Source organism: Aulostomus chinensis, chromosome 17 (genome assembly GCF_037954235.1).
Source record: "Aulostomus chinensis isolate RoL2024-O1b breed Wild chromosome 17, RoL_Achi_v1.0, whole genome shotgun sequence".
NCBI lineage: Eukaryota > Metazoa > Chordata > Actinopteri > Syngnathiformes > Aulostomidae > Aulostomus > Aulostomus chinensis.
The window spans coordinates 21,880,404-21,908,307 of NC_141336.1; the positions used below are offsets into that span (position 1 = coordinate 21,880,404).

The window sequence follows — 27,904 nt, forward strand, 5'->3', positions numbered from 1 at the left end:
TTGACAAGTTTCTGGTGTTGTGTGGTTTATTATTCTTCAAGATAATCATACAAACAACAGCAATAGTGATGTTGATAATATTAAAGGGAAAAAAAAAAGAGCCCTGGATTGGAACTGATCTAATATGGAACAGCACATCTCCACCCCACGATTTAAATCTCATCATATCGCAAGACCATGCCGTGTTCGCTAAAGTGGTCGTCCTGCTTATTAATCTGCCATGACGACTGATGCCTGATTATAGCAGGAAATTAACCCTCGCCAGTCAGCGAAACAGAGTGATATTTTCCCCTCTGGCAGATCAACCCGAGCTCACCATCTGTCACGGTGGCGGGGAAGAGCCTGGACATGCAGTGTTGGTCAGAATATGTTCTCATACGGGCAGAGAAATATTCACAGTGTGTAGCAATAGTTTTATTGATTTAAAACCTGCTATGTATCCGTGATGATTACATTTACTCAAGAAACACCAGATTTTATATATCAAATGAAAGAGATTTGATCAGTATGACACAAGTTATGGATTTCTGATGTAATTTAACAAAAGTGACCGATTGATATTGACTTTTTTTTATTTGACGGATTTATTTAGATTCCATGGATGAGGGAGGAAAAAAACAAAAACAAACCCAAAGCTTACAGCATCTCAGAGGAAAATAAAATCCCACAGCTTTCTTCCTTTCTTAAAGCTCCCAAGTGACTGAGCAATACATAATAGAAGTAGAAAATGGCCTGGATACGATTCTACCACGTTGTTCTCAACCTCTAAATCAACCCGAAAATACAGACGTCGCTTTCAGGTCCCACAGTACAAGGTGTTATGTGAGTTAGATCGTGGTTGGGAGGAAAAATTGGGACATAAAGAAAGGGCTCAGCCGCGGATTATGCACAAAGACACTCTTAAAGAGCTAACATTCTTCCAAAAAACACGATTCTGCTTTTGAGATGTCTGGCCTGGAACAAGGTCTTGGAGCTGATCCATCGAGAACCTTTATGTCCCATGTGTCTCTGTCCCAGGGTTTCAAGCTCATCGCATTACCTATTACCCTTGGGTGCACGGAAAAAAGTTTTAAAAATGCATGCCAGGTGGAATTGTTAGGGCTAAGAGCAGTCTGCTGTCACCCCGGCTCTTACAGAGACCATTAGTCTGCCTTTTTTTGTGGTTTCTGTGCTTTTCCTTTTCAGTGCGGTTGCTGAGGGCTCAGTGGTGTGCCGGCTGGCGTGTCCATAAAAGTGCGTGTTTTTGTCTGTTCTGCTGACCTGCTTTGGTGCTTCAGACAGAGCTCTTCTCTGAACTCAAAGGTGAGCAAATGGGGTTCGAGGGTACACAGCTGAGCGTAGGAATCCACCAACGCCCTTATGTGGGGTATGGTGAGTTCCACAGGTTGAAGAGTGGGGTCTACGTCGGCCTTTTGCATCATCTCTTGTGTCAGCTCCGCACGGCGCGCCTCGGGGAACAACATTCTGGAAGAGACGGAGGGGGAGAAAAAACACGAGAAAAATTACAGTAGACTTTCCTTGCGCACAGGTCGCTTTGATATCTTAACAATCATGCAACATTAATGGCACTATAAAGCTCAAACAGAAGAAACGATCCCTCAGCAATTAATTCAAATCTAGGAAGTTAATTGAAATCACACAAAGGGCCAGAACTGTTCATGAATTGTTAATTTCTTCTACTGCCATGAAACACAGTCCCAAAACCTTCGCCAACACAAAAGAGGACAGCTTTCAATTTTCTTTTCTTTTTTTGTTTCGAAGGGTGGTGGTGGTGGTGGTGGGGGGGGGGGTTTCCACTGTGAACAAATCTACTCACTATTCCAGGGTGCTTTAACCTGTGGTGAGCAACTGTGCGGGTGCTTTTTAGGTGCGTCAGCGCCGGTTTATCCATCTCCAGTTGGGTGCTGTTTCCATAACCCACTGCAGTTACATAAAAATATGCTGCCTTGTCTTCCTGTGCCACCTCAGTGACTCATAATTGCTGCTCTCTTTCACACAGCCAGTGTGCTTTTGTTATTCAGGCCTGCATACAGTTTCCTTACAGGCACGGGGGCGATGGGCAGCGAGCACATGCATGTGGGCGCGCGGTACTCTTCTTACCGGTTTTCAAAAGAGCTCTGAGGGCGTTTAAACATTCAGAGAAGCCAAAATAGTTAAGTGATTAACGATGAGATGAAGATGTAAAAGACAGAAAGCAGGGGACACGATGGAGGCCTCGTGAGCGCCATGGACGCTACTTACCCGATTCCTCGATGGCAGTACTTCCTGCGGAACTGGAAAATGTTCCTGACGACTTTTTCCACCATCTTGAAGGGCTGCTGGATTTGGGGCTGAACCAGAGGGGTGAAGTGAACGACTCCCACATCCACCTTCACACAAACACACAACCCAGAACAGCAGAGTTTCAGCACAGACCTGAAAACTAGACAGCAAAAAGCGTGTGTGTGTGTGTGTGTGTGTGTGTGTTGGGGTGGTGGAGTGGGGGGAGTAAAAGTGGCAAGAGAGAGCAGGTGGGTGTGAAGAGAAAGCAGAAGTGTTTGAAAAGGCTGACAAATGGAGGGAGAGATACAAAGATGGACAGTGGTGGGGGGGTAGGGAAAACAGGAAAGAAGATGACGCAACATGGCTGGCTGGCGAGCCAGTTCCAGTTGCCACAGTAACACCTGTGCGATGGACCATAGAAACCAAGCCTCTCTCTTTCTTTCCTGTCACTGCATCACCACTGACTTTCCTAATACCTACGAGCCTGACACACCGAAGCACTCTTCTCTCTCTCCATCACCTTCTTTGTCTAGTCAGCTCTGCCATTTCTACCGAGGGTGAAACCACTGGAGCAGAAACGTAAGAGAGATCCAGTGATGGGTGCGTTAGGCAGTCACAGAGCTCATGTCCTGCTTCACGGAGGACTCACTGGACGGAATATTCTCCCACTCTCAACTCCTTCAGAGGAAAAGATTCCCAAAGGAAAGTTCTCACCGGAGCTTCATGCTGCAAGGCTCGGTGAGCATGTTTTGACCTGGGGATAACAAGCTTGAAGGTCACCTTAGTGGAACCACTAAAGTTAGAGGAGGAGGCGGTGGCGGAGAAACCCCTTGCTGCTCCCTGACCCGTCCCGAGTCACGTGACGTGACAGTGTTGAGGAAACCGCGTCGGACTCAACAGTGTCTTGCTCTCTCCTAACTTTCGAGCCCATTTGCGTCCAATCACTGCTACTGCTCGTTCTCCTGGAAAGGATGGGCTACTCTTAATCATCTGAACGCCCGAATGGGATCAAACTAACCAAACTACATCAAAGGACAATTTGATAATCCTGCATCTGTGCATTTGCAGCACAGAAGAGGGCCATCTGTCAACAGTGTTTCACATGATAGCTTTCAGCCCTGAATGTTATATCTTGAGGGACTACTACTCAGCCAGAGAATACTGACCTGTGTGTGTGTGTGTGTGTGTGTGTGTGTGTGTGTGTGTGTGGCATGGTCATACAGTGGCTAGAGGAGCTTAGTAGTCATCTGTCTGCTGGCCGTGGTCGGTAATAGCCTTATCCTGAGTGGAAAAAAAAAAAAACCACTGAAGGAGTGTGTTCTGTTTGGCTGAGCAGAATGGCAGGGGGACTGAGATGAGAGACATCAGTGGTATTAGTCGTAGTAATAATAATAATATATTCTATTGCCTTTAAGTGCTTTGTGGCTTTAAGTGCTTTTTTTTCCAGATAACAAGGGAGTTTACACAGAGGACAACAACATCTCTGGCTCAGTAGACGCGAAAACAAGGGCATGGGAAGTGGGACTGGGTGGGATTGAGAGGCTCAGGATCCTAACTTAACGGCTTTGGAGCGCTGCGACATCATCTGGGTACTGGACATCAGGGAGAGATTGATGTCAGGTTGAAGTGAGAACTTTTGAGATTAAAGTGAGATTCACCTAACCACCAAGATCAAAGTCAGACCTCTGAGACCAAAGTAAGAGATTAACAAACCCTCAAGATCAAAGGCAAAGCTCTGAGACCAAAATAAGAGATTAACAAACCCTCAAGATCAAAGGCAAAGCTCTGAGACCAAAATAAGAGATTAACAAACCCTCAAGATCAAAGGCAAAGCTCTGAGATGAAATCAGAAATTTAATGACCCCCAAAGATCAAAGTCTGACCTCTGAAACCAAAATAAGAGATTAATGATCCCCGAGATCAATGTCAGGTCTCTGGGCCCAAAGTCAGAGCTTAGTCAGAGAGGTTTTCGATGTCAAGTGACCCCTGACCCCTCAAATTCCTACAAACTTGGAATCAAGCGCCATCAGCCAGTCCCTCTGACATCTCTCCAGCCCTGAGAACGGACTGCAAGACCCTGCAAGATGTCATTAGGGGCTTTCAGAGCACACAATCACGACAACTTGCACAAAATTCAACAACACATTTCTCAGGGCACGGAATTCAGTGCACAAGGAGACGTGAAAATAACCGTTGTTTATTCTAGCAAAGACTAGAAAACGCTGGTGGATTCCATCGACCGCTGTGGCCTGCATCGTATTTGTACTCGTTAAATGAAGTCGCAAAGAAGCAAGCGGGTGCGTACAAGTTGCACAGCTTCCCTTCCAGTGTGAAGTCAAACATGTAAACACACTGTACATGCATACCCCCAGCCATACTCCCCCTCACAGTCACGCACACACACACGTACAAACACAGGTTCAATCAAACAACATCTAAATGGGCTCAACAGCCCTCCTGTTGAGTCTACATGCCCCTCGGAGCTCCTCATGCATCCTTCAAGCTTTTATTTCTGGATTGTGTGACTCACTCTCATTCACAGCTGCCTTCTGCTTCTCTGGGCTGCGGACTGACATTGAAAATGGTGGGGAGGAAAAATACAAGAGGTCCAAGGACTAGTGAAGGATTTCTAATGAGATGTTTCGATGTCTTTTCTAGCGAGAAGCATTTGGCAGCACTTGTAAACTGCGGTTCTATCTCTTATCAGATCTATAGATAGGCCTGTGGAGTCCAGAGATGCCTCGCTGCTGCCGAGCTTCCTGCCGCAGCGGCGTTTAATGGGACGGTGGCGCTGGAGCCTGTTTGTCTCAATAGCCCTGTAAGCTACACGCAGGATGAGGGAAGGAAAGACGTCCCAGCTATAAATACATGTACTGTGCAGCTGTATTATACAATTTTAATGATTTTGGTCATGTTATACACTCCCTAACAATGTATAATGTCAGGGGCAATAATAGCCTCTGTTGCTAATTGCCATTTTATTCTCTAATCCTTTTAGTTCAGCAGATGCATTTGAAATGAGGATGTAGCAGGTGTCATCAAAGGCAGTGGGAAACGAGGCTGCATCTTTTGGTTTTGAACGTTTGTTTAATAAGAATAATTCCTCCACCTGCCACACGAACACGGAAGAATTCAGGTTGAGAAAATACATACGTCTGTGTGTGTGTGTGTGTGTGTGGGTGTGTGTATATGTATATGTATATATATATATAAAAATATATACATACACATATACATACACCCACACACACACACACACGTATGTACAGAGGGCAAAATGCTTCTATCAGTGCTTCTGTGATGCAAGATCAGACAGCCATCTGTTAGGAAGGAGCAATAAAAAGGGGATGCCTTTAATTCCACTCTCTGCTGGAATAATTAGGCCATTTATATTCTGCACTTGATGATTTAGGAGAGGAGCGAGGGGAAAAGTCGATATTGGGACTATACAGGCAGCAGCATTTCAGCCATCAGCTTGTCCAAGTCACTTTGCTGCTATGATTTATGTATGGCCTTGCTACACGGCTTCACTAGGTAGCACCACTGTAATATATCCCGCTTCATGCCATTAATCCTTCCCCCCGATAACCTCAACATGCAAGGAAACTCCATTTTAAATCATGCAGCGTCACCTGGGCCATCCGCTAAGGTGCTATGAACACGCCTTCATCACCCGCCAGCCCCCCCCCCCCCTCCAACCCCTAAAATACTTTGCGCTGGCTGGGAGATCCTGGACTGGGGTTGCAGACGGACTTATCGACCCTATCTGACAACCTTCATATCTCTGCCTCGCTCACACCCCCACCGTCCTTCTCTTTCTTTACAAGGGTGAGGATCAAATGCACATGAAGGCAGAGACCAGACATAAGCCTGGAGGGAATCATTTCTTGTCGCCTTGTGTAAATTGCTTGAAAAAAACCTGGGAATCATTCACGCTAATTTAGCCCCGAAATTAGATTTTTATGTAAGGATCTGTTAGTGCTGAACGCTGCATTCAAGAATGCGGTTTCACAGCGAGAATCATTATTTTTATCCCTCTGCCGGAGTGATAATGACATCACGGGATAACTCAAACACAAAGGGACATATTTTGATATACATATTGGTGTTATATTACTGGACATATCCAAGAAGAATTTCAAACAAATCCTTGAGAAACGGGGGAACATTAACGCTTCCGGAAACTATAACTGATAGAATTCTGGATCTGGAATTCAGAGCAGCTATTTTTGATATCTCTAAACATTATTAACATATTTTGATTGAATTCGTCGAGGGTTAACTTTTAAGCTTGTGGAGACGCGATGAATCATGTTCTGAATCTGTGTGGACCAATTTTAGTCAGCTGGTACAAATAAATCAATCAATAATGACCTCCTTGGCAGAGATTTGCATATCCAAACATCCAAAATTTTACCCTTGTAAGGATCTTTTGTTTTGTTTTTTCAAAATTCGGTTGAAAAGTAACAGCGAATGCCTGAAAGTCAACTTAAATTTGGATTGTCAGTGACTGCTGAGCCGTTAGCTGGTGTCAGCTATCCAGGATCACCATGGATCAGTTTTTGGGAGGAGACCTGATCTAAACCAGTTCGTCACACCCCACAACCCCCTGTCGACAGGTTGCTGAACGGTAGTCCCTGGGTCACGGTCAGAATAGAACATACTTGCTGGCTAACATATTGACCGTCTTTCTGAAAAAGGCAAATTCCACCTCAAGGGCACAACAAGACACCGATGGAGTCACGGCTACTGACACCTACAGGGTTCAGCCTTGCACTGCAGATTCCCCTTGCAGAGTTTGAAAAGGGCAAAAATAAGAATAAAAGAACTTTATCTGAATGTCCTTCATCTGCTTTTGCCTGAACCCCCATACCTTTTCTGACCCACTTGAGCAGAAGAGTCACACATTCATTTTTACACACTTGCGCACTACTATATTTCATATCTTTGACCTTCCCAAAGCTCAGTAGGGAAATCTATTACTCGACTTTGCCCTGTGGTTGTCCGGCTCGCGTCTCCCATTTCCACCTCTGATGTCCTCCTTGGTGAGTTTTTGCCCAATGGCATGTGAGCAGTAATTTGTCATGTCCCTCTAAGCGTAACCAAGATGAGATGGCAGAGGCCCTGGGGCACCAGCCACCGCACTACCTGAACCACCAACGCTGGCGCTTACATAATGCCAGGTTCTGAGAAAAAGTAGGGGATGGATGAAAGCTATATACAGCCAGGGAATACAAGGAAGAATAGCTCGCAGAGATCCTGCAACCAAGGGGGAAGAGCTGCATTAATCATGACAATACCTTGAGAAGACAACCCCCATTACATCAGTGCAGGGAGACAGCCTCTCAAGGAGGAGAAGGCAGCAGTCAACGCCGCTGAATATACCCGGCTGATGCCGCTTGAGGGGTTTGGGGAGGCAGGACTCTGGCTTCCTGTGCAAGCAGGCCAGCGCACTTCCCATGGAACTGCCCAGGGCACGCAAACAGGACAACTGAGACTGTCGTCTAGTCTTTGACAGGATCAGCTCCTTTGAGAGAAGCTTTTGTCGTAGAATACCTCAAACTTTGCCCAAAAATGTGGAATTATTGGCCCACAAGAACGGCACATAAGGACAACATGGGAAATTAGTTGTGATGGGTACTTTAAAAACTCATAAATGCTCCTTCACTTTGTGCACTTGGGAGCACAGTTTAACGGTGTGGCCATAAGAGACTCATTATCCAAGCTGGTCATTTCAAACGCGTCACAAGTCTTTGCCTTATAGAGATAACGTATGCTGGCACAGGACCCGGGCACTGTGACACAACAAGAGCGCAATGACGTCACGGCTCTCACGCGACACCTCACATCTCAGCTGTGAACAAACTGCCTTTGCAAGATGAGCACGGAAAACCAATTACGCAAGGGAGGACATAAAAGGGGAAAATGCAAATTGAATGATAAAAGCTGAGCCCCCCACACCCCCCCCCCCTCCCCCCCAAAAAAAAGAAAAAGAAAAGAAGGTTGGTCCGGCTGTGCCTCAGAACTCTGCTGCAGAAAGGCTAAGGAGCTCTGCTGTGAGGTGATAAAGTAAAGGGGACCACGCTTATAATAGCCTGCAATATCTTCACACATCACAGCGTCACACATCTGCACTCACCCGCGGTATGTTAACGGGGCTTTGCTCTTCCCTCCTTGCACCTTTTTCCTTCCCTTTCATCCATTCCGTCTATTTATTTATTTATCATATTCCCAACAGAACAACACCAGCATCAGCACTTAGACTCTCATCAGTTACAAGACGACAGGTCACACACGCCACGCTGTAATGTGGCGGTAGAAAACCGGGAGATTTATCATCTGGCAGGAGTGGGATCCCACAAGAAAGTCAGGGAATCTGGAGCTCAGGCTTGACAGCGGCATCACCACACAGGAGGTGATGTGGTGTGCAGGATTCCAGCGCAGCGGGCAGAGCTCATAATGAGAGGGGGTCCTCTTTGGGGCAGTTTACAGGGAAAGAATGGGGGCTGGAGGGAGCGCTGGGCCACATTAAACAAACAGATCAATAGTTGAACAAATCAATCGCTACCAACCAGTCCACACGTAATCACCGTGGTCACTGCCTGGCTGTTCTGCTGTGGTTGGGGGATGGCGATATTAGTTCCCACAGCTGACTCTTTTTGCTGATTTGCCCATGCAGCAAAATAACAGCAACACACATCTGTGTATGCAAGTGCATCAGGTCTGTTAGGTCCTGTGTTGCGCCCCCCCCCCCCCCCCACGCCATGTCTCATTTTGTCCTCTTTGTCATTCATGACTCAAGGCCGTCCTCGTCACTCCCTCTTGTTTTATGCCCTCAACGGAAAGGAGAGGAAAGACAAGCAAATACGGGGTAGCAGCTGCGACTTTTTCATCTCCTGCTGACTGATGCCTGATGAAGACGATGCCCAAGGGACGGTCAGTTTTGACACGGCGGCGCACACACGTCACTCTGGCCTCTGGACCGTAACATAAACAAACAAAAGCCTCCTTAGACACCAGCGGGAGCGGCTCCTCTGTTCGTAATGATAGCAGAGTTACATTCTGTGTTAATTAGACCGGCCTTCCCAGTTGTGTAGCGGCTATGTTTGGAAATCTTATCAAGTTTTTGCATCGTGGCAGACTCTTATCTTTCAACAGCAGCAGTATTGTATTATGATTACAGAGCAACTCAATGAAGAAATGGGATTGATTCGACTCTAATTTGTTAGCTGAAATGACACAGCAAGAAGAGCTCATTCCATCCAGAATTGTCTTAATTAGTTGCTTTTTGTGGACAACTTGAGCTGCGAACTCCTGAATCACACCTTCATGTGTTGTTATTATGTTGTTGCAATGTATTTATTTTGGACATTTTCATTTTTGTGGGATCAACAACATCAAAAAGACATAGATACATAAATAAAAAGCAGGAAATATAAAGGAAACGAGCAGGAGATGCAGGCCGGCGCGTGTGCACTCATAAAACATTAAGCTCATACTTTTCTATTCTTTGTGTATTGCCTTGTCTTCACAAAAGCAATCTCCCTTATAAATATAACCAAAGACCCGTAACAAGTACGGGTAAAAATAGTTCACATCCAGATAATTAAGATGCTTTTACTGAGTTTTGGGGATGATATTTTCAAAAAGTTGGCTATGATATAACTCATATCATACATTTTTTTTTGCTTTTAGCATTGCTAGCTGTACGGCTGCACGGTGGTGCAGTGGTCAGCACTGTGGCCTCACAGCAAGAAGGTTCCAGGTTCGAGTCCCGGCTCGGCCACGGGATCTTTCTGTGTGGAGTCTGCATGTTCTCCCCGTGTCTGCGTGGGTTCTCTCTGGTACTCCGGCTTCCTCCCACAGTCCAAAAACATGCAATTGGGGACGAGGCTGATTGATACTCTAAATTGACCGTAGGTATGAATGTGAGTGTGAATGGTTGTCTGTCTCTCTATGTTGGCCCTGCGATGGACTGGCGACCTGTCCAGGGTGAACCCCGCCTCTCGCCCGTTAACGCTGGGATAGGCTCCAGCCCCCCCGCGACCCTTAATGTGTAGGAATAAGCGGAAGATAACGATGGATGGATGGATTGCTAGCTGTTGATCAAACGCTAACATCTAGCACAAGGCTAATGGTTTCCTGTGATTTCAAAAGTTGCTGTTTTTGTTTGTTTTTTTTAATTCGCATTCAATTCACAGGATTACATCACATTCTGATTGGAGGATGTCTGTGACATCATCTGGGTGTCTGAGATCAAAATTGGAGGGACTAGGGTCTGAAATGAAAAAAAAAATTTAAAAAAATGGCCGACTGGATTAGGATTCTGCCCTTAATCCCAGAATTGAACCATGAAATACAAATGTCTTTTCATCATGTTGGTGCATTAAGCAAAAAAGAAGACATCCGAGAGAACAGCGTGGTTTAACATCACTAGCGAGCAAAACCGATCACCGTGACTTCTTACTTGTTAAATTATTTACGGAGGAAGAATCTGGGTTTAGAGACAAAATAATTATGCCACACTGATGACACAGCGTTAATCAGTTGTTTGTTTGTTTTTTTATATAGCAGGGCTGCAACGAGACAATTATTTCCTTTATCAATTATTAGTTTCAAAATCAATCAATGACAAAATGTTCATTTAAATTTCCCTGAGCACAAATCTCTGCAGTCCACCAACAATCCCTGCCTCCTGTCATACACGACCAAAAACTAGGTGATGTTTTGATGTTGGACTTGACAATCAGTTGATCATCAAAATTGTTGAAAAAAAAAATTCCCATCTTTTTTGTTCCCATTCAAATTTTCTAACTTTTTTTTAATCAACTAATTTATTATTTTATGTTGGCAGCTTTACTCAGTAACGTGACCGGTGAAAAGAAGAAAAAGAGGAATCAGTTACTATCACCTTTTGTTGACATGAATGTGTGTGTGTGTGTGTATGCGCGTGCGTGCGCGCGCGTGAATGGGGAGGGGGCAACGGTAGCATTTGGCAGCGGGCGCGTGAGGTTTTTCAAGTTGCGGTTGTGAGGCAGACACTGCTATTCTCCATCTCTCTCTCTCTCTCTCTTTCTCTCTCTCTCTCTCTCTCACACACACACACACACACACACACACACACACACACACACACACACACACCGGCGATGCCAGAGAGGGAGAAAGCGAGGAGCGCGAGCAGTACGGTTATTTCTCCGAGGCTCCGCGCGAGCCCGTGTGATCAGTAGCACCGGGATGTCCTCTCGCACACTGTTGCTAAGGAAATGGACGGCTTGATTGGACCGGTGGTCCGGGATGAATTCTGCTCCTCGCCCCCTCACCAGCCGACCGTGACTGTTTACAGGAATCACTGCGAACAACGTGACGCGCCGCCGCCAGCTCTGCACCAGCCGCGGTAAGGGATTATTCAACACCGCTTCTCTCCCCCCTCTCATAAAACAACAACAACAACAACCAAAACAATTCAATCCTGCCTCTAGATTATTTATTTTAAACATTACATTTAATTTGATGAAAAGGAGGAGCTGTAAACTGATAAAGTTACATTTTGGTGATTCCTCCAATCATTTTTTTTTTCATTTTACACAAGTATGTTTGTTTGGTAAAAAAAAAAAAAAAAGAATTAATTTGAAGGTGTTAGAAAATAAGAGTTTAAGAGAGGAGCAGGCACTGCAGCTTTAAGTCTACATAGCTATTGAGCATTGCAAATACCACAAACTCATTTCTCCCTCTCCAATAACAGCTCTATGGGGCTCCGCTCAGGCAGAGGAGGAGGCGGCACATAGAAAACACACACATGCACAACAACAACTCCCGCTATTTAGCTCACCTAAAGTCAGCCAGAGTCAGCTCTTCTACACGTGTGTCATGCTCTCCTTTGTTTCCAGCTACAAAAGTCTGCTGGTGTGAGGTGGACGAAGGCAGAAAGGAGCAGTTCAGTTTCTCATTTGTCTCTGTCCTCCAGTCTAGAGGAACTGCAGCTGAAGAGCTGAGGAACTGAGGATTGACTGCCCCCCCCCCCCCTCGCCCCGGTACAGTGTGCGAGCGGCGAGCAGAGCGGCTGGGCTGTGGGTCGACGAGCCTGGCCGTTGCTGGGTGAATGCTACCTGGCGAGGACAACGGCTGAGGCAGCAGCATCCACTCCAGGAGGAGCATGGCATCCACGGGCATGCAGATATTTGGATTTGTACTCGCGCTGCTGGGCATCATGGGGGCCATGGTGGCCACTCTGCTGCCTAACTGGAAGGTCAGTGCGGATGTGGGCTCCAACATCATCACAGCCATCTCCCAGATGCAGGGATTGTGGATGGACTGCACGTGGTACAGCACAGGCATGTTCAGCTGCACACTTAAATACTCGGTGCTGTCACTTCCTGCGTACTTGCAGACTGCTCGCACGACCATGGTGCTGTGCTGCGTACTGGCCGCCATGGGCCTCTGCCTCGCATCTCTGGGACTGAAATGCACACGTTGGGGAGGCGGACGGCGCTCCAAACGGCACGCTGCCATCGCCAGTGGCGGCTGTTTTGTTGCTGCAGGTTTTTTGTGTCTGGTGCCTGCTTCCTGGTTTACCAATGAGGTCATCACTAACTTCCTGGACTCCAGTGTGCCCGAGAGCAATAAGTTTGAGCCTGGCGGTGCTGTGTATGTGGCCTTTGTTTCGGCAGGATTCCTCTTAATGGGGGGGTCCATCTTCTGCATGTCCTGCTCGGGCAAGCGGCACGGCCCCCAAGACCTGGTCCTGCTCCCCCCCCCTGATAAATTGCTGCTGCAGCAACAGCAGCAACAGCTGCTCCAGCAGCAGGAGCTCCAGCACCAGTACTGCTCACTCTCCCCATTAGACAATAAGACTGGCTACAGCCTGCAGGACTATGTGTAATAAAGCGGTGCTGCGTGTGCACTACGGCTTACGGGAGATGAGCCGGGGGGGGTGGGGGGGGGTTATGCTACAGAGTAGGCTATACTCCAGGCGGAGGTGGAGAAAAATGAGAGAGGAGGGCAACAACTTTGAATTCATTTTTCCCTGCTCGTGTGTCTTGCTCCTCTCTCTTTTCTGTTCTGCAAGCACAAGCTGTGGAGGTATTCCCTCAGCAGCGCCTTGGAGCAAACAGTGTGAATGTGTAAGGAGCCTGGATAAGGTGCTGCAGAATGGAAGGGAGCCGCTAACCAAATGCAGACATCCTTCATCAGTAAATCACAGAAAGAGATCCCTGGGGAATGGATTAAGCAAATAAGGAAGCCTCGCGTGCAGATCCCCCCCCCCCTCACCAAAGGTTTGAAATTGAAGGAGAAAAAAAGCAATCATTTAGCTGCTACTTACAATCATCTGGAAAACCCTCATGACAAAATAGGCAATATAACGCCTGAAAGCAGTAGGTGGAAAACCCTCTCCTAAATGGCCATATTTTTGTTAGCTACTAGAATGATGTTGATATTTTGCCTCTAAAGCATGCTGTGTGGAGCCTGTCTGTGTATTAATGCCTGGTAATAGACTGAGACGTAGCCACACAATATGCCTGTGCCTGAAAAGCTGTAGAAACATTACCCTGCTCTAGCTGTTCAAAGAGGACTGTCAGTAGGAGTAGCTGCTGGCTGCTGGGCTGGAGTCGAAAACCGAAAATGCAGATAAACAGACGCCTGTTTCTGTCTCTGCAGGTGGAAAAATGAGAGAGACGGAGAGGAAATTGATAGAGAGAAAATCCTTCAGCAGAGTGGACCCTCTCTGGTGCGCCGTTTTCAGATTTCTGTAAACAGCAGCTACCCATCCCAACTAATCTAGCCATCCCTCACCAGCACACCATCAGACATGCACACCCACACGCTCACACAGTCTCGTGTGTGTGTGTGTGTGTGTGTGTGTGTGTGTGTGTGTGTGTGTGTGTGTGTGTGTCTTTATGCTCACAGTAAACACTCAAGACCTGACATCTTTTAGCATTCACTCCTGCCATCCTCCTCCACACTACCATGGAAACCAAATTCAGCATTCAAATATCGTTATTGTCTGGAGGTTTCTGCATGGCTGTCAGTGATTTCACGTTGTTTAGGGGCGCATCTTTTCCTCTTCCCATGGTTCCATAAGCTTTGACTAATCCCTCTCATTAGCCAGAGGTAGGAGGCAGCATCCGTGTGAGGTGCTCAGGTTTTAAAAACTGGCCACGGCTGCGGTTGTACACCATGCAACTTCTCTCACAGGCAGAGGTGTTTTGGCTGCAAAAATGAAGCAGAGAGGGGAGAAGCTTCTTGAGTCGTGGTCGGCTGAGTAGCTTTGTGGCAGGCAGCTAAAAAAGGTTTGAGTCATTCTCCATATGTGACTCGTTTTCCAAATGCGTCAGCACTGCATATGCTACCAGTCTGCACCTGCACCAAGTCTGTGTCTTAAATAGCCACTTGACTGCTTCCCGTCTTTCCTACATGTCAGTCTTCTCTCATTTTCCCACTCCCCCGGTCCTTCTTGTGTCACATGTCTCATGGATGTGATCTCTGACAGGAGAACGCTGATGCATGTTGAAAGCATGGGCGCACACGGCGGCGGCAGCGAACATAATCAAAACTCCCACCTACTCATATGTCAGGAGCACTGTTGTGCTTCCACATGGTCATGTCCCAGAGAGTCTCTGCTCTTCGCTGAGGGAGGGGGCTCAGAGTAATGTTTTTGTGCTTTAGACAGGCCTTGGCAGGGATGTACAGAACGGCATATTTTCTCCCTCTCTCTCATAAACATTCAGCTTCCAAGGGGAGAGCAGATGGCTAAGCCCAGCTCGCCACCTGCAGGCTACTGCCGGCACACCACGGGCATTGCTGTGGGCATCGTTGGCGGCCCTGGCAGCCCTCTGGGGCCAGGTTTCTACCCCACCCTGTCTTTACCATCTTGCTCAGCACAGACTAAAGCCAACAGAGCTGGCTAGCTGACAACAACTCACTGCCCAGGCACCAGAACCAATGCAATAAACAGAGTAAAGAATGTGCCATGTCATCAACTAATACTGACACCTTTTGTGTTTGGAGAATGTGCCAAATTGTCTCATGATGACACAATTTAATACTATCTGGAGTTCTTTCTGTTTATTTTTTTATTCTGTTGTTTGTACATGAATTATACATCTGCAAATGTTTTATGGATTTGTGATTTGTTCTGCCCGACTTAGTCTCAAGTCAACTAGATGCTTGTGTACAGTCCAGTGCAGCTTTCGAGGGTTATTTTGAATCCTCTTTATTCCTCATTTCCCAAAGCACAGCAAGATTCACAAGGCACGAGTGTTTCATTGGGACGACATGAGGGTGGTATTTTCTCAACAAAACATGTACTTGTTTAAGGAATGCTGGTTCACTGTAGGTCTGTGGTAACTGTACACAAGTATCTCAGATTTAAGGTGTTTGTTTATACTGAGGGATCAGGATTCTCTCAGACTCTTTCAATAGATACAATACCATGTTCATATCATATCTTCTTTATAAGAAGACAACTCAAATGCACCTTTACTTGTGTTATTTGACAGCCGCTTGTTTGAAATAGTACTAATAAACAACGTACCTGGCACTCTGGGAGCAAGAGAATACGTTTGGATTCAGATGAGAAATCGGAGCTAGAGATTCCTCGTTTTTGTGGCTATGCAGCTTGATCGTCAGCACGCAATTTCATCCGCTTCTAAATGGCCAGAGTGCAAAGTGACTAGGTCCTACAAGTCTACAGAGATACAAATCTCCTGCATTTACTGTACCAAGACATGGATTTATCTTTTTGATAACCGCAGCTTATTTTTGTGGATGCTTTAGCACTTCTTACTTTGCCAGAGCATATTTGTGAACAGTTCACAAGTTCTGATACAGTTGTCTCAATGTGCTTGTGCAAGTAGTTCTATTTTTTACCAATAAAGCTATTTTATGAAAGCAACACGCCTGCTGCTTGTATGTTGTGTGTGCTTTTACGTGTGAAGACGGTGTTGGTCTTCTTGCCAGAGCCACAGATTGTTGGACGGTACAGGCTGTGCTGAGTGTAGGCAGGCAGGCTGCTGGTACGCAGGAGTAGAGCCCTATCAGTCCAACTCAAACACACATTCATAAAACAGCACCGTGTACAAATGACTTTTTTGAAAAAGGGAATTATTTTCTTAGTACCACACCCAAACTCTTCAAGGCATTCCATACTGAAGAATAACAGCATTTCTGGGCCTTTAGTTGTTTTTCCATCCGTAACTGCTGTTTATTCAAATATCTGCTCATATATTCAACCAGACGGGAGGACAAATAAGCAGGATATATTTATGCTTTAAAGGTATTAATGATGACAAGATAACACAGCGTTGTTTTCATGTTGCTTTGTGCGACAGCTGTTTTTCTTGGATTTTTTTTTCCCCCTGCTTGTAAGACGTATTTCCCTCTTTGTATAACATTGATTAGGAAAAAAAAAGAAGACAAAACCGATTTGATTTTAGTCCGGATGACTTAAGACAACAAAGCATCAAAACAAATACTGTCAAACAGACAGCCAATCACGCAAATCATCAAACTGGTTTCACTTAAAGTTAGGAACAAAAAAGTGCTTGAACTCTAAACAGGCGTGTTGTAAAGTAGAGCAACGAAAATATGCAGTTATATAAACGCTAAAACAACAGATGCTCCAGCACCATTTCCACTTCATGTTTCCCATCCATAGAGGTTGGGATTCTTGAACTTGCAGGTTACACACGACAAATCCTGTATGGATGTGACATGATTCATGACTCAGAGTGTGGAGGAACTTGTTTTTATCATCTACTTTGAAAGTTTTCAATGGACTGTAAAAATATCTTCACGCAAGTGACATTTGCGGTTGATATCGAGGCGAGCACAGCAGAACTTCCTGTGTGGTCTACCGTTGTAGAGCAGCAAAGAATTGATTTCCTCTGATATTACTCAGAGATAAGTGAGCTGGGGGGGGGGGGGGGGGGGGTAGTCCTGTCTCAGAGCTAGCCAAGCGTGGCATCAGACTGGTGCCCTGACTTGCGTACTCACCGATACAATCCTGCATTTTCAGCCAGTACCAGAGGCATTTCAAAAGCTAAGACTACAAAAACTATTTGCAGCATGCAGGTGTGTGTGTGTGTGTGTGTACGCGCGCCTTGCAGACCTGATTTCAGCTGAGAACTCAGTAATGTGTGTTCTTCAAACTTTAATATCTGTGTCCTATACTCTTCGGCTTATTAAATAGTGACTTTCCAAGAGTATCTGGCCTCTCATTACAGCTGACTGGAGCCTTGTCGACACCAACTGAGTGAGAATGTGCTTCCCTGAAACAAACATGGATTATTCAAGGCTCTCTCACTTTCTCCCACTCCTCTTGGTTATGCAACAAGAATGCAGATCAAATAGCTACTCCTCTCGTGGGGAAACGCTAATAAGATCTGCTCCTCAGTGTATTTAACCTACATTTTCCATCAAAGGCTCTCACCCCGAGTTGCTGCTATGACAGATCTGGAATGTGAGTTTAGATGAGGGGAGGTGAACGCTTGTCAATTCCAGTCAGGGGTTAATCATGCATCAGGCCTATCTTTGAACTTCCCCAGCTCATCAAGTCTGAGGATAATTTTCTTGACCTTCTTGATCGGAAAACAACCTTGTGAAAGATCATCCAGAGGAAGAGAAACAGTAAATTTGGTGGAAGATAACGAGATAACGGCACACGAGCTTCAAAACACTCCACCAGCCATGCTGGCAGACACAAAAGAGTGAGGCAGAGATATATACAGTATACGGCATGTACATGTACACAGTGTGTGTCACCAAAACTCCATTAAACATCAGCCCACAGCTCCAGATAGAGGCTATAAAACACTGCCCTAGTATGTCACTATACTTAATGTGCATCTCTTTGTTTTGGACATGCTTCTGAAGGATCATGCTGGAGATATAATGTGCTCATCAAAGCTGCGAGAAAATGACCTTCCTTTGTTGGCGCTGCTCTCCTCTGGTCCCAGTGCACACGCGAGGCTGGGGAATAATAGCAACGACCTTGGCAGCGCAGTAAACTGCTGAGAAAGGCAGTAAAAGCGATGGAGATGACAAAAGGAGAGCTTGTAGGAAAACAATAGAGCCTGACAGTTCAAAGGAGGCCCTTTAATATTTCAGCTTTGTGCACGGGGTGAGGCGCGAGGCTGGGCTGGGTTTGGTGCGATGACAGCGAGGGGAGGCTAAAAGGCTGAGTGTTACGATTTAGATCAAATCTATTGCTAAAGCAGGAGATAATAAAAATACAGTTTGAAATAAACAGACGCCAAAAGTGTAGAGATATATTCATTAATGATTCATACAGTGATAGAGATAGGAAGACAGGAAATTGCAGGTATGAGCATGTGAACTACATCTCCCCTGATTATGATATTATAGAGGACTACAATGTAGTGAGGCATACCCAATATGGAGGTACCTCAAAGAGAGAATACCTTCACATACACACAGACAGGCTGCAAAACACAACTGACACAGACACCTTAACGCTCCTTAAATCCAACCCACAAACTCAACCCTTGAAATTAAGATGCGCAGCACTTCCCTCGGAGCATCGAGGTGAGCCTCCAGGTTCACGGCTGTATCGTTGACTTCATTTGTGTCGCGGTGCCTCTCCCCTTGTGTGTTACGTGTTTCAGCTGACCTCTTTCCTTTCATGTGTAGCCAGCGTTTTAACATCATTCCAAGTACCTGCATCTCGCCGTGGCTCACTAACTAAACAAGAGCTGAATTTGCTCACCTCGGAGCGCTGACTCTGAGCGAACTCGGCACTGTTTCGTGTTAGGCGGGTGCGATGCATCTCTGGAGATGTTCATCAGCCAACTCTGCCAACCTCTGCATTTTGTTTAAGGGGAGCAAGAGAGAGGAGGCGAATATTTTTAGCTTTCTTTACCTTGGGTCTGTGATGTATTGAGACCAAACCCGCAGGCGTTTACCGTTCTGGCACGAGTTATTGAAATAACTTTCCTCCACGATACTCTTGATACCGCGTTTGACCCCGTTTACGGTGCAGGAGTAGGCCGAGATGGATTATGTGGCTGTGGAGCGTGTGGCGGGAGGTGAGAAAAGCAGCGCAGTCACTCTGACTAGATTCTCACTGTTACGGTTGAGGTGAGAGAGAGAGAGAGAGAGAGACAGAGACAGAGAGACAGAGAGAGAGAGAGAGAGGGGGAGAGAGAGAGAGAGAGAGAGAGAGAGAGAGAGAGAGAGCCAGGCCACTTCAGGTCACAGCGGAGATATCCATCACTGTGGCTGCCACTGCATAACACAGGACGGAGGTGGGTCACTTTCAACACTGAGATACCACCTTGCATTCTAGGGATATCATTATCTTGATAATTGAAACATCATGTGACTGCTAAAAAAAGCTACAAATACATCTAACACGAGTCCCAGACTCTGCCTGACAATTACAAGCCGTAATGGATGTTTAATGCTGCATCCACAAATTTAATTTAGCCTCCGCTCATCTGGCCTGTGGTCTCGGTACAGGGCGAACATCTGTAGGGTCTTCCTCCTGTGAGGCTCGGTTAGTTGGTGGGTGACGGCTGATGCAGACATTACTCAGAGCAGCCTGACAACCGGCCCAGACAACCATCTGCTGGAGGTATACGCCTCACTTTCCTCTCAGATCGATCTCTGTCATGAATCAGCCTTCTGGCCCTGGTGTGGAGCTTATCCCAGCTTTGATTTCATTCCTAAATCATATCCAGCATCATTTCTATTCAATTTACTTCCACTCATTCACAAACAGCTGCTTCTATTCTTTTATCTCACTCAGGGTTCTGTCCAGCTTCTATGTTCTCCCACTGTGTTGCCATTTTTCCTCTGCATTTCATATCATCACCTACAGTGATGACTCCCTCTCCCGCCCCACCCTCTCCCGCTCTAATGAATGACACAGGTGTTGGTGAACTGTAGGAGCTCTATAGAAGACGACGGCGGCTTGCTCATGTCGCAGCATCGACTGCAGGACTTACAGAGCTGCTGGTGACCGACATAAGTAGATTTTAATTACATTCTGCCAGGAAGAAGAGACGCAGCTATTTTCTAAAAGGCGTTGAAGATGAATCTGGATGTCCGTAGAGAAGGTGAGGATGCCTTGATGACTGTCGACTCATGACCAGAATATAAATTGAAAATACATATAATTACTACAGCGAGGAAGAAGCAGAGTAAAAAATGTATAGCTGGCGGTGACAGCAGCGATTTAAAGATCCGTCACTCTGCCTGTGTGAGAATTAACAGAAGGAGTGTGACTAATAAGAAGAAAAGGGAGGCAGGTGTGATCTACAGCAGGACAGACCTAGGGCACGTTACGCCTCCAGGAACGCCATCAAAGCAGCCAATCGCTACTCTCAGAAACCTTCAAGGACGATCTCAGTCACTCAATGTGACACGAGAGAGGTGCAGTCCGGGGGCGAGGAGAACAAGACTGGCAGATGAAACAGCCAGGAGACGAGCCTGTCTGCCCACCCTGCATCGACATCAGCTCAGTGGCTGCGAACGCAAAATGGATTCAACATTTCCTTCTCATTATCCCCATTAGCCATCAGCGGCCCGCTCCTATTGGTTCAAATCGTGCCTCATGTCCCCCCCAATCAACTGATGCTTTTTTACCCATCATGGTTATTTAGAGAAGTTCCCTGCTTCTGTCTCTGGCTTGCTGTGTGTGTTTCATTACACAACATCAAACCAAAATATTCACACTTCACTAACTGCCATATGTGTAGCGGATCACCTGCTTCACTGGGAGGGGGAGGGGCTTGAGAGCGGCTGGTTGTGTTGTTGTTGTTGTTTTTTTTAACCCCCACAGAAATGTTCAAAATTCATTAAATATCTTACCCATATATGACTGCACTGACCTGTTTTTAAAGGAGGCCGTGACTCACGCGTTCACAGCGAAAACAAAGAGCCTCAGGTCCAGATGTGCCGAACACACGCCAGCAGCAGACAAAACAAAATCCCGCTTGTGTGTCAATTTGAACAAATCCCTCTTCATTAACACAATCAGTGAGCCCCCAGCCTCCGAGGGAACAAGATAATACCAACAATTAGACCACTGAGCCGATTTATTGGCTATAGGTATATGTAGCACAACCCCCCCCCACACACACACACACACACCTACCCCCTGATTCTAATTACTGTCTACCCTCAAACAGGGTTTTATCGGTACAATATTTTGGCTGCGTGCCTCTGCTGTGTCAGGAGCCTCTGATGCTTCACTAGAAGCAAAGTTTACTGTCAACACTCAACACTTTAGTTGACGTACTTCTACAAACACATTGTGTTCACCTTTCTTATGCCTATGCCTTTTTGTTTGCTTTTCCTCAACACGATGTAACCACATATCTTCGTATTATTGAAGCCAAATATTAAAAAAAAATGTCTGCAGGACTTTGAAAAGCTCATCATATTACATGACAACGTGAAGGAGCATTGCAGACCAGCGTGTTTCAGCTTGTTAAGAGACTTCACTGGGGTACAAAGGTCATGAGCGTGCACGTCATTATGAAGCAACATCAATAGTCAATGGCGTGTTTGTACAGTAAGAGATGGCACTTTGTCCTTCATGGTAATACGTGACTATCCTTTTTATACAACGACAGCAAATAGTCACTCAGGAATGCATTTTGAGAAGGCCGCCCTCAGGGACTCTGCAGGAACCACATTTTCACGTATTCCAGCCCATAATCTCACTCTGCCATCTCCCTCTTGTTGAAGTCTTCTGGTATTTCTGAGCTCACTGAAAACCTCTCCGTCTCTCTCTGGGCCTTGGTTAGGCTGCAATGCAGCCTCATGCACAGCTGGAAGGCTCTGGAGGTTCCTGCATCCAGAGATTCTTGAGACCCCAGAGACACCGTCAGCTCCACCTGTTTCCCCTGATTCTTTACAGCCAAGCTTTTAGATTGAGGTTGATTTCATGCCACCTTACGGAGCAAGAGAAAACCAGCAAAAATGATCATTTAAAAGGTTTATTTCATCAAAATCCTATGAATATCAGCATGTGTATGGGTAAGAAGGCTATAATTCCTGTGGGTCACGACCTTAATCATCACCGCCCTTTGCTGTTGTTCCGTAAATTAATCAAGACATTTTTATTGTTGGTGAGATTTTCCATAATTACACTGGTGTGCATCAGTAAACAAGGCCGGGCCATAGAGAGCTTTATGAATTATACGACATGACAAACTAGTAAAAAGGGGGCATGCACAATGCAGAGTGTGATGGCATTAATATACTCTGTGTGCTCCCTGATCCTTTATAGGACACCAGCAGCAGGAGGCCTGCTCATCAAACAGCCATCAGCTCTCCTAATGATATCAATTCTACCAAGTGCTCATTAAAACATTTAGTGGCGATAGATGGCCTGTGTGGACATGTGGGAGGCTCTGATTCATCTGCAGTGCACCCACGTGCAGCGCCACTCCACCATATTCACATTTGTACATACTACATGCATGACAGCACACACGCACGCCGCAAGTCCGCACATATACGGCGCGGACGAGCACACCGAAATCCATTAAGCTTCGCATACACACAAAAATGAGAAACTCCAAATGGCAGCTGACTGTGATGAAATAATCATTGGGAGACATCTCTTCTAAGAGAATGAACAATCAGCCTCGGTCCCATTCACTCTGCTATATTTTACTCCCCACACCAGATGAAATATTTACCTAGTGAGGGTGTCCTAAAGAGCCACGGCGTCTTCAAGGGACCAACAGTCCAACTCTGACATCAACTTAACACCTTTCCTTTCATTCAGGAAAAGACAAACATGCTTTCATTTGTTCGAGGATGTAAGGGAGCTCCCGAGTCTTTCAAAAGACTCGTGCCTCTAATCTTACATATCTCAGTGGAGCTGTCTATTAGCCGGCGCTGACATTTTGCATTTTCAAATTTTGCAGCAGTACTTTTATTTCTTTAATGCACCCCCTAGTCCTACTATAAATCCTTCCCCTGAAAATAAAATAGAAACATCTTGCATTCTCCTGTTATGTAAGAGCGAGCGCCTTTCTTTCTCTACGGATACACACTCCAGCTAAAAGACACAGTGAGAAATTGGGCCTAAAAAAGAACTAGGCCCTCATTACAAGGCGCAGTGAGATGGTGCCACAGCTCAAATACCCACCAGGCATCATTACAAACCAGAAATGGTCCAAAGACAGAACAGAGACAACACTGATTCAACACAGTCTTAATGAAGCCTTGAAGCAACGGCAGTGAGGGAGGGATGAGTGATGGTGACATGATGAGGGGCCGTGATGGGACCAGACGAGGAGCAAAGACTAGGAGATGTGAGGAGGTTGAGGTTACACTGTTGCCCTTAGAGCCACAACTGGGAAATAATAACGTGTCCGTCTGCCATTATTGTCCTGACGGCTACAGTTTCAGCAATGAAACTTCAAATTGAAATTTCATGAAACATCGAGTGTGTTCTCGAGGTTCTATTTCAACATCACCCCTAAAAGAGGCATGTGTGTGGATTTCTTAGCCTGGGAAGATGTGGAAAATTAAGATTTTAAAATTTCCTTTTGAAGATTAAAAAGGCCGCCCCACATTTTCTATTTGTAACATTAAATTGGGAAACATTAAAGTCCCCCTCCAGTCAGAAGAAGTGTTCCTCTTTCTTGTTGCCTCAGTTGAATGTCTGAGCTTCACTGTGTAGAAGGACGGATGTGTGGAGTTTGAGAACAGAAGACTGTTTTCACATTCGTTGTTAAAAGCCTAAATCTTCTCTGTGCTCAATGAGCGTCCGATTTGAAGAGGCGGTCCTACGAGCAGGATTCGTGATGTCACAAATATTTTGGAAATCTGATCTTGGTCCAACATTTTACGAGCACATGGATAATACGGAACTTTGAAGCATCCAGCGAACAAACAGAGTGTGCGTCATAGAGGAGACAGAGGCTTCTTCTGTCTAGCAGTTAAACGTGTTGTTGATGCATGTAGTCTGGAAGGATTCTAATACGCTACCGGTGGCTGTACAGTGTCAGACACGCACAACAGTGTACTTGTTTATACCTTTATACATGTGTGGAGGAGCTCATTAGACTATTACTATGAAGTATTACTAGCAGAGATTACTCCTACCTTGGGTTTGGGGACGAAGGCCTTTCCTGGGATGGTGAAACAGTTGTGGACAGTGCAGAGATACTGAGCCATGATGGACAGGCGGCTCCTCTGTCTGCTGCGAGTGCTGGCTGTCAACCTCTGGCAGGAGAGAAGAATCACCACAAATCACTGATACATCATCATTAAGACAAATCTTGCTTACAGTCGTGACCAAACATGCAGCAAACGTGCTCCTCATGTGCAGCACAAGTATATTTAGAAGTGTCCTCACACCAAACTTTGTCTACAATTGTGATTACTTGTGCCTTCTTTCTCAGGATTGAAAAACATATTTATATTTTGTTCAAATCTAGTTTTAACTCAGAGGTGCAAGGTTTTCATGTACGCGACTACTTCTGTCTGCACTCTTGGTTCCTCTTACATGAACCTGCATGCTCACACACGCGCGCACACACACACAAAAGACTGACATGCATTAGTAGGCCAGGTCACACACCTCTACAACCTCCTTCTGAAAAGTGAGCGTGAGTTGGGTGCGTCCATAGACGAAGGGCCCTGTTCTGTTGGCTATGTTCTCCAGCCATCTGATGATGAGGGGGGTTGCTACGTTGAAAGGTAGATTCCCTATGATGTGAAGGTTTGGTGGATCTGCAGAGCAACACACACACACACACACACACACACTTGAGTTCCATGGATTTTCTATGCTTTAAGAGCGTGTATAATTTAATCTTCTCACCTTCCTCCCACGGCTTGGAGACATTTTCTGGGAATCCCCTGTTCATTTTGTAAGTCAGTATGTCACCGTGGACAATCCTCAGTCTGCCCGGTGCTGCCTCCGACAACAGCTGTGGAAATTCAAACAACAATAAATTAGAAGTATGTAAGTGCTTTCAGTAAAGACACAGTCATCAGTCGTCCTCCAGGTGGCTAATGATGTTGCTGTTGAAACAGATGAGCAGGTTTAATGCAAATGACGGGTGAAGGTGTTTTATCTCTGATCCAATGACCTTGAGAGGCTTCTGACATTCAGCCAGTCTCAGTGTGGCTGCTGCGTTTACCTTTAGCCCAGGGATGAAGCGTGAATCCTTCTCCACGACAAGCACATCCTTCGCCCCGGCGTTAAGGATGGAGCGGGTCAAGCCTCCAGGACCGGGACCCACTTCACAAACGCTGGCATCCTCCAAACTCCCTGCCTGACGTACCAGTTTGTCTGTAGAAGGAGATGGATGACGAACTTAATTCCATTGGTATATCTGCATATAACTGTGAGTTTTATACCGACGTAGTTATTAGAACCCATGCATCATGTAAATTACACCGTACTCTCAAATCATCAGTCTTGTTTCCCCAAATTGAGATTAATAGTGTATGATGTAGCAATACCTGTCTACCTCAGTGTGATGAAGATGAGATGCATTAATCTAACAGTCACCTTGTCCAAGGACAAATGAGCAGACCAGACCTGCACTGCATCACTGATAATTACATTAAGGCAGGAGCTCTGCAAGGGCTGCAAACAATTGACCGGGCCTGCTCACATTAGGAGGAGATCTACTCAACCTCCCCCACACAGAAAGGCCTGTCAGGTTTGATGCTTAAGAACAAGGCTATGTGGAACGGCGAGGTAATCAAGTGCACTGGAAAAACACACCACTGTGTCGTGTGTAGACACAGTCACAAGAGCAGGTATTGGTGCAATGCAGATCAAGCTGGAGGAGGAGAACGGAGCAGAAGACTGACCTATGAGTTTCATGTCCAACAAAAAGTTCTGGGACAGCTGTTTCTCAGCTCTCAGGTTGTACAGCTTTACCAGCTCGCTGACGCTGGGCAAGGGAGGCAGGCGGAACGATGCCAGTTTCCCAGGAGCAGCCATAGTTCAAAAGGTACGCTGTAAAAATAACACACACAAAAGAAAAGGTCAGGGAAACTCTGATCAGCTTCCTCAGCAGCACAGCAATTCAGACACATAAATGTTTAAAAACACTGAAAAGGGCAGCATGTGGAGCCTTAATGGCAGTGATGGCAGAAATGTAAAGGTTACTGTGAGAGTTTTGTAACACCACCTTTTGAATTAACCGAACTGAAAGACAGTGTGTGAACAGGTTCAGTTTATCGTTTTGGGATGTGTCTTTTCAGTTGTGAGTGGGATTTAATTCAACCTCCTTGATTCAAATGTAATGTTTTCCTGCAGATGACAATCCAGCAGCATGTGGAGCAGCAGAATCTTCACCTGGGGATTCATGTCTTTTGAATTAAAACTTATTAATTTCAGTTACTTACTGATAGCACCCGTGGATCGATTTTAATTGCCCAACCTTAGCTGAGAGGCAGCAGCTTATGTGATCTCTTGCACCACCTAGTGGCCTCATAGCAAAACTACATGATCAACAGAGAGGCACAACATCGAAATGACAAAATTTGTCGCCTCACAAATTGAAAGCACATCAGTTTACAGCAGTTTCACATTTGAAGTGTTTGTGCTACTCAAGCTACATCACCGTATATGCCAGTATAGTGTTTTAACCACTGTTGCACACAAGAAACATCGACTGGATGGCACTGTGAGGTGAATTACTCAGCGAGGAGGTAGTCAGAAAAGCTCTATCTTAAAATAAAATACAACGCTGGACTGATTTTAACGTTTCACTTGTGAGTGACAGTCACAGACACAGCCGTTAGCATATGAAGCTAACCTTGACCTGTACGTGCGCGGCGTTTCAGAGTTAGCGTTGAAAGGCTCTGAATCAACACAAAACGATTCGCGTTGTTCCTAAAAAAAACGAGTCGAGGCAGAAAATCAACTACAAATAAAACAAAAAAAGGACAGAAGACTAGAAATATGCAAGCGTTAACCCACGTTTCTCACCGGTGCAGCTCTCCTCCTTTACATTTCCTTATTCGTCACTCCGTTGAAATCCTGGTATCCAATAAACTTGCGAGAATCGGAACCTTGACCAATCAAATGGAAGAAGGCGGTGTTTAGTTTTGCCCTTGAGTAGTGGTTGGTTGTTGATGTAACTGTGCTTTGCAGCCAGGAGAGGGGGACATTTCTCGGCCCACGCTGCACCATCTATATTTTTCAAGCAGGTAACGGGCTTGCGGTTAACTTAGCTTTAGAGATTATTAACAGCAACAACAACAACAACAACAATAATAATAATAATAATAATAATGATACATGTATTTATCTATAGAATCCTTTTGAAGGAACGCAAGAGCACTTCACATGTGTTAAAATTATACTTAAAACAAAGGCTATAAACTACATACTCATTGTCAAAGTCTTGTGTGACGCTGAATGATGCACAGCTGTTGTCTGGAATGATCCCTAGGGGCCTGTGGCCTCCTGTCTCGTCTAACGCCCCACGCCGGGTCACAGGCGCTTGAGATTGAAATACTCTTCCCTTCAAGGTTTTGGCAGATGCCGGGCTGGTCTGTCTCTTGCTGTGGCTGACCTTGGGAGAGTGTTTCCGACCCAAAGGGGTGGTGGTGGGGGCCGGGGGGGGGGGGGGGGGGGTTGATGTAGTGCTCTGGGGTCTGCTGCTAAGGAGAAGATTCTGTAGTGACC

At 45.8% G+C, this 27,904-nt stretch overlaps 2 protein-coding genes across 6 annotated transcripts; one reads left to right on the forward strand and one right to left on the reverse strand.

Moving 5' to 3' along the window:
• Positions 1 to 27,302, reverse strand: tfb1m (transcription factor B1, mitochondrial). 4 transcript variants are annotated; one of them, XM_086181817.1, is made up of 8 exons: positions 27,203 to 27,237; positions 26,077 to 26,224; positions 25,395 to 25,546; positions 25,073 to 25,181; positions 24,830 to 24,981; positions 24,352 to 24,471; positions 2,242 to 2,369; positions 1 to 1,464 (listed from the first exon to the last, which is right to left on the reverse strand). In XM_086181817.1, the coding sequence occupies exons 2-8, from the start codon at positions 26,207 to 26,209 to the stop codon at positions 1,182 to 1,184; spliced, it is 1,077 nt and encodes a 358-aa protein (XP_086037943.1). In that variant the 5' UTR covers positions 26,210 to 26,224; positions 27,203 to 27,237; the 3' UTR covers positions 1 to 1,181. The 4 variants fall into 4 exon arrangements, with proteins under 4 accessions (XP_086037943.1, XP_086037944.1, XP_086037945.1 ...); XM_086181818.1 differs by lacking the exon at positions 27,203 to 27,237 and adding an exon at positions 27,030 to 27,097; XM_086181819.1 differs by lacking the exon at positions 27,203 to 27,237 and adding an exon at positions 26,617 to 26,761.
• LOC147246797 (claudin-20) lies at positions 11,303 to 16,215 on the forward strand. Of its 2 annotated transcripts, none has more exons than XM_086181821.1 (2): positions 11,303 to 11,659; positions 12,153 to 16,215. In XM_086181821.1, the coding sequence occupies exon 2, from the start codon at positions 12,419 to 12,421 to the stop codon at positions 13,142 to 13,144; it is 726 nt and encodes a 241-aa protein (XP_086037947.1). In that variant the 5' UTR covers positions 11,303 to 11,659; positions 12,153 to 12,418; the 3' UTR covers positions 13,145 to 16,215. The 2 variants fall into 2 exon arrangements, with proteins under 2 accessions (XP_086037947.1, XP_086037946.1); XM_086181820.1 differs by having other exon boundaries at positions 12,230 to 16,215.
• Positions 27,303 to 27,904: the final 602 nt, after the last annotated feature.